Below are 6,921 nucleotides of genomic sequence, written 5' to 3'. Positions count from 1 at the left end.
AAGATAAAGTCAAACGTAAAAGAATAATTAAAGTAATAAATAATTAAAGGAAAAAAGGGTGGGGTTTTTAAAATAATAATACATTAATATAATCATATTAATAAAGGGAAAAATAATTAATATAATAATAATAATAATAGGGAAGGAAATTTTAAGTAATATGCAAAGAAACAGCTGTGGAGCGAAGCGAATGGAACAACGCGGGTTTCCTTAGGGTTTCGACAGTACCCTGCAGGCGGCAGGCCTGTTGAGCCAGAGACCTGTGGTAAACACTGGTGATGCAGAGCGCTGGTGGACGGAACCATAAGGGCAAGAACAATGTGCCCCCCCCAGGGGGAGGGCCAGGAGCCTCCCCCCTCTCCGGACGCGAGAGCACGGCAAAAGACAGATGGGGACAAACCGAATGAAGTCAGCGAAGGTACCAGGCACAATGATCAGCAGAGGGATAAAGAATCTGAGACAGAGAACAGAAATAAAGCAAGTTCCTCAACTTGCAAACCTGTTGCCACTAATCGACCAAAGGTATACTTCCCAAGTGAAAGAATCAACGCCCGAATACAGTATATGCGGGATCATGCTTTGATCGGCAAGTTTATAGGGATTTGGCCTACAGAACGAGCTCTGAGGGCTTGGATCAGCACTGTTTGGCATCCAAAAGGGGACATATCTCTGCATTTAGGAGCAAAGGGCTTCTTCACTGCTGTTTTCAACTGTCTAGAAGATCGAACAAGAATCCTGGAAGGAGGGCCATATTTTTTTAATTCGGCAGGCCTATTTCTCAAAGGCTGGGTGGAAAGATTCAACCCAGACAAGGAGGATTTGAGCTTCGCGCCAGTATGGATAAGGCTTTACTCTTTGCCTATGGAATACTGGGAGGAAACTTCACTGAAGGAGATCGGCAACGCTATTGGCGAATTTGTAAGGGCAGCAGAGGAAACAAGACTTCGCAAGCAGATCTCATACGCCCGGATATGTGTTTACATGGATCTCAAACAACCATTGCCAGATACGGTAAGCTTCTTTCACGAAGACTCTGAATGGGTTCAAGTTATAGACTATGAACAGGTTCCCTTTCGATGTAGGAAATGCCATGAAATAGGACACCTGTATAGAGACTGCCCACTAAATAAGCCACCCTCTATGCCGGACAAATCCAGCAATCATTCTCCTGATGGATTCACAAAGGTTGTCAATCGAAGAAGAGGAAACAAAAAGCCCACCAACACTCCCAAAGCAAACCCTAGCAACAAGGCAACAACTAGCAACAGATACGAAGTTCTGAACAAAACAGATGAGAAAGGTTCGGATGAGGAACAGGAGAAAGACGAAGCAGTCCAGCAACAACAACCGGGGGAAACATCAATGCAAGGAGGGGAAAAGATCATCCATCAAGAGCACCTGAAAGAACCTCATAATAACATGTCAAAGTCAACTGAAAAAATGGATATGGAGTACACTCAACTAAGCGGAAAAGCTTCGACAGAAACAGAGGATATTCTTCAATCGCCCCATGTGATGGACGAGGACCTGGAGACCCTGGATATTGGGGAGCTGGATATCCTAGGTCTGGAACACGCTTGTCGTACAAAGAACTTCGAAAAAATCCCGGAGCAGCAGGTGGACAATCTAGTAGCAGTATTAAGCAAGGCACAGAAAAAGCATTCTCTAGGGGTACAGATTGGTAGTCCATGGGACGGCAAGTTCATAACCAAGGACAGCAAAAAAAGGGGACGAAAAACCACCCTAGAAAGAACAATCAAGATAGGAGAGATTCTGGTGGAGTCAGGGCGATATGCCAAATTGACTAAGTACTTCAATGTACACCCCAACCTTTCTCAATGAAGTTAATCTCTTGGAATATTAGAGGGCTTAACGGCCCCAGGAAAGGAAGAATCCTAAAAAACATGTTAAAGCAAGAAAAACCCAGTATTCTCTTTCTACAAGAGACGAAGTGTAACTCCACAGTTCTGGAAAGAATCGCTGCGAGGGCCTGGCCAGGAGGGCTCGTCACAGCAGTAGACGCACATGGCGCTTCCGGAGGCTTAGCCATTCTCTGGGATGCCCGGAAAATCCACCTCAGCAGCATTCAAGCTAATAAGAACTTCATCCAGGCCACATTCCATCTCTCAGGTACGAATGCTCGTGGACTGCTAACTAATGTGTATTTCCCACAGGAAACAGCTCAAAAAAACCAACTTCTGAACACTTTGTCGGAACTCAATAGAGACAGACCTCTTCCTCTATGGATCTCTGGAGGAGATTATAACTTGATAGCCAGTATGGACGAAAAAAGAGGCGGCAGAAGAAAGAACTTCATAAACAGCAACTGGCTAATGGACGTCCCAACTAACAACAGAATCTTCACCAGAACAAATAAGAGAGCAGGAGCGCAACAAATAGCATCGCGCCTTGATCGGTTCCTCATTTCAGACAATGCAACTCATGTAGGTGGAGAATTTACAGCTTCCATTATCCCCTGCTCTGGATCAGATCATTGGCCCATAGAACTCCAATGGAACAGGCCTGGTCAAAACCTCAAACGCCCCTTTCGTTTTGAGGAATTTTGGCTTTCTCATCCAGATTTTGAAAAAATGGTCAGATCATACTGGACAAATTTCAGTACAAAGGAGGGTACAAGAATGGCCAGGTTCCAACAAAAACTGAAAAATCTCAAAATGGCCATCAAAAATTGGAACCACAAGACATTTGGCAACATCTTTGCATATCAGGCCCAACTCCATTCTGAAATGAAGAAAATACAACAAGCAATTATCACTGGCGGGAAAACAGAGGAACTCTCCAAACAGGAACAAGATATAGAATCAAAAATCTTAGAAAGAGCTAAGCAGGAGGAAATCCTATGGCGGCAGAAATCCCGAATAAGATGGCTCAAAGAAGGGGAAAAAAATACAAAATTCTTTCACAAAACCACAGTCCAAAGAAGAATGATGAATCAAATTACTCATGTCACTAATGAGCAAGGAGAGAAGATTGAGACACATGAGGGCATAGAAAAGGAATTCACCAACCATTTCACAAAAGCATACCAAGAGCCCGAAATCAATCGAATGCCAGCTATCAACCGACTCACTAGGAACATACCCAAGGTCATAACGGAGGAGCACAACAGATTACTAATCCAACCTACCACTATGCAGGAAGTTGAAGAGGCGGTTAAACATATGAGAGAAGGAAAAGCGCCCGGACCGGACGGTTTCACAGCAAACTTCTTCCACAAATTCTGGGACCTGATAAATAACGAAGTATGGCAGGTGGTCGAGGAATCCAGAGAGCTCAGGTGGATGTATCCAGCACTAAATGCTACTTTCATTGCTCTAGTCCCTAAGGGAGAAGATTCCAACAAACCGGACAAATACAGGCCTATTGCACTCAGTAACATGATATACAAAATTATTTCAAAGGTCATTGCTAACAGGCTCAAACTGCTTCTTCCCCTCATCATTTCGCCTGAGAAAGCTGGCTATGTTGAAGGACGCCAAATTACAGATGGAATTATTCTCACTCATGAGATAATTCACTCTCTAAAAGTCACAAAAAAACCAGGTATGCTGCTTAAACTAGATCTCTCCAAAGCTTTTGACAGCTTAAGTTGGGTATACATTCACAAAATTCTAACAGCTTTTGGTTTTGCTCCCGCCTGGATTAGATGGATCTACAGTCTAATATCCTCTGCCTTCTTCTCAGTTTTAATTAATGGCATCCCCTCAGCCACTTTCCGCCCATCTAGAGGCATAAGGCAGGGAGATCCCTTATCCCCCTTCCTTTTCGTCATCATGGCGGAGGGTTTGGGTAGAAGCATCACAACAGCCAAGACCAATAGAAAGCTCAGAGGACTCTCTTTTCACAACTCCCCGGTCCATACCCACCAGCAATTTGTAGATGACAACATGCTTTTTGCCCATCCCTCGGTCCAAGAAGCTTGCTTCATAAAAACCCTTCTCTCCACCTTCTCTGATGCTTCTGGCGCCCTCGTCAATCAAGTCAAATCCCAAATTTATTTCTTCAACACCCCTGTCACCACTCAAAGAGCAATTGAGCGCATTCTGGGTTTCACCTCCGCCTCCTTGCCATCCAAGTATCTAGGGGCCCCGCTCACAAGCTCCGCTCTCAAGCATTCCTCCTGGAAGCATCTCTTAGAAAAATTAGAAGATCGTCTGTTCCTTTGGACTAATCGATCTCTGAACATGGCAGGCAGAATAGTCCTAATAAAAGCAGTACTCCAGTCTATGCCTTTGTATCTCTTCTCCATATTAGCGGCCCCTAAATGGGTACTAAAAGAAATCAAGAATCTACAACGAAGATTTCTATGGGGAGGCTCGGGACAGAATCGTAAATGGGCCCTTCTAAAGTGGGAGAAAGTTTTTCTACCCAAATATGCAGGAGGCATAGGTTTGAGAGATCCCGAGCACAGCAACAAAGCAATGGGGGCCAAAATCTGGTGGCAATGGTTGGCGATCCCTAAAACACCATGGGCCTCCCTCTGGACTGCCAAGTATGCCAGCAACCATCCATTGGAGGAAAGACTACGCATGACTGAGACAAACTCAGGATCTGCAATCTGGAACGCAGCCATACAAAATAGATCTCTCATTCAAGAACACTGCTTCTGGGAAGACAAAGATGGAAGTATAGCACGTTTTTGGGATGATTCGTGGCAGCAGATGCCAAAAATCAACGACATTCTTCAGGGTCTTCCAGACAACGCGAGAGGAATACACCATCAAGCCAAGGTTAATCAATGCTGGACCTCCGAAGCTCCTCAAGAATACAGGAAGTGGAAAGACATACATCTGCTCCTCCCGAATGGCTCAGAACAGACACATCTACTCCTCGAAGCAGAGCTTCAAAAAAGGCAGATAAGAGTCTCGGATGAACCGGACATCTTAAGATGGGGACACGGAGAAAAAGGAGTTTTCACTACCAAGGAGGCTTATAACATAACAATACAGGGGCAAATACACAAAGACAGAGTATGGGGAAATGTCTGGCATAAATCTCTCTGGCCAAAGGTATCCACATTTCTTTGGCTTCTCTGTCATAACAGAGTTTTAACTTGGGACAAGCTCAGAAAGAGGACTTTCTCAGGCCCATCCATGTGCTACATGTGCCGACAGGAGGAAGAAACAGCTATACATCTAATGCAGAACTGTGCAATGGGAAAGAAATTATGGGAAAAGATAGCATTCCGCTGTCAAAAAGAGAGAAGAGTCCAAGATGACCTCAGAGGAACCATCGACAAAGGAAGTCAAGCCCCCTTTCAAAGTCCCGTTCTCAATGAGTTATGGACACTCATCCCCGGTTTCCTGATGTGGAATTTGTGGAAAGAGCGCAACCGAAGAATATTTAAAGATCAAACGCTGACGCTGGAAAAACTGTGGAATCTTGTCCATCAAAACATTAAGGAAACTCTCTCACTCAAGGAATGGCACCCTGACGACCTTCCGACTCTACCTCAAGAAAAAGCCATATGGGACAACTGGCAAATGAGTATAAACCATTATTCAACTAAAGATAGAACTCCTAACCAGCACAGACAGGAAGCAAGTTCATGGAATCCTCCTCCGGCAGGCATGATTCAACTCAACTTCGACGGAGCCTCTAAAGGAAACCCCGGACAAGCAGGCTATGGAGGCGTGTTCAGGGATCACAATGGTCATCCTCTAAGCATCTTCCTGGGCTCGATAGGCTGGGATACTAACAATTCTACGGAATTGGAAGGTCTATGGCGAGGGCTCAAAATAGCACATAGGAAAAATTTCTTCCCTCTCATTATAGAAGGGGACTCGCAGATAATAATCAGAATGGTCACAAAGCTTCAGCATGGCTCCCCAGTACACAAAATAAGCAGCAGTTGGAGAATGTCCCAGAGGCTTGAGTTGATCAACCACTGGATATCCATGCACCAAGCTATAGCCTTCAAGCATATCAGACGGGAAGGAAACAAGCTAGCCGATCTATTAGCCAACCTGGGAGTGGAAGCAAAAGATAACCACTTCGAAGGCGCTGTAGACAACCTCCCTTCCAAAGAACAATCAGACACACTGAGGACAATCATCTCTCAGGAAAGCTCACAGATTCAAACCTCGCACCCGGATGCGGGTGTCTTTACTATCCCTTAAACATGGCATGCGCCATGACACCTGGAGGAAGGATGAAGCGCCGACGTCTGTACAGGGAGGCCTGTACAACGATCAGACAGTTAATGCATCGAGTTAATGTTCTTGGTCTGCGACAAAGGAGGAGGGACGCTGCATTGAAGCCGAGCATGGCTGCTCAGGCTTTGATGCGAAAGGGGAGGAAGGCCCAAGGCCGTTCCCCCGTGTTGCGATTGCAGGTTATGTGTTATATTGTCTTTGAAATGCTAGTTATGTTGCAGAACCAACCCATTGTTGCTTTAAGAGCACGGAGAGAGGGCTCACTGTCTGCAAATTTTCAAGAGATTACTGAGTGTTTGGCAGCGTTACTGTTACACGCCATGCCGCGCAGTCGAGGGGTTCCTAGGCGTGGAGGAAGGTCCGGTACCCGCGTGGTTCTGGAAGATCTATACCCAATTGAGCCAATTGCTGCAGAGCCACCTTCGTCTCCCAATTCGGAGCAAGAATGTCTTCTGCCTCAGGGCACCTACCAGACTTTCAGATTTAGATTTCTAATCCGCCTTGTTAGACTTGAAGAGTTAGTCACTTTCATCGTCTTCATCTCTGAAGAAGAGCCTGGCCGATCAAATTCCAGCTCCCCTGCAGCTGAAATTGTCCAAGGCAGTGATATCCTCCTGGGTGATATGGAAGGTGTTGTGTATCGAACTCGGCGACACGCGGTTGCTCCATTTCAACCTGCTCCGGCCCAGCAAGCTTTACAAGAGGTCCTGATGCCGCCCAACTCCAACGTGGAGATGGCAGTCTT

At 45.5% G+C, this 6,921-nt stretch overlaps 1 protein-coding gene across 1 annotated transcript; it reads left to right on the top strand.

The window, feature by feature from the left end:
- Positions 1-1,904: 1,904 nt before the first annotated feature.
- LOC149152025 (uncharacterized) lies at positions 1,905-6,140 on the top strand. Its single transcript, XM_089443344.1, has 2 exons — positions 1,905-2,594; positions 3,159-6,140. Exons 1-2 carry the CDS (start codon positions 1,905-1,907, stop codon positions 6,138-6,140), a joined length of 3,672 nt encoding a protein of 1,223 aa, XP_089299470.1.
- Positions 6,141-6,921: the final 781 nt, after the last annotated feature.

This window comes from Pinus tabuliformis, chromosome 9 (genome assembly GCF_031772625.1).
Source record: "Pinus tabuliformis cultivar Carrire ecotype Pingquan chromosome 9, CPIR1, whole genome shotgun sequence".
NCBI lineage: Eukaryota > Viridiplantae > Streptophyta > Pinopsida > Pinales > Pinaceae > Pinus > Pinus tabuliformis.
The sequence above is the reverse complement of the archived record's forward strand: the minus strand, read 5'-3'. Positions and strand labels throughout refer to the sequence as shown.

What these genes read in the sequence shown, in the direction of transcription:
- LOC149152025 (XM_089443344.1), top strand. Translation starts at nt 1,905, where the DNA reads ATGTTAAAGCAAGAAAAACCCAGTATTCTCTTTCTACAAGAGACGAAG. An exon ending in ATCCAGATTTTGAAAAAATG is followed by an intron (nt 2,595 to 3,158) that starts GTCAGATCATAC and finishes ACCACTATGCAG; the next exon opens with GAAGTTGAAGAGGCGGTTAA.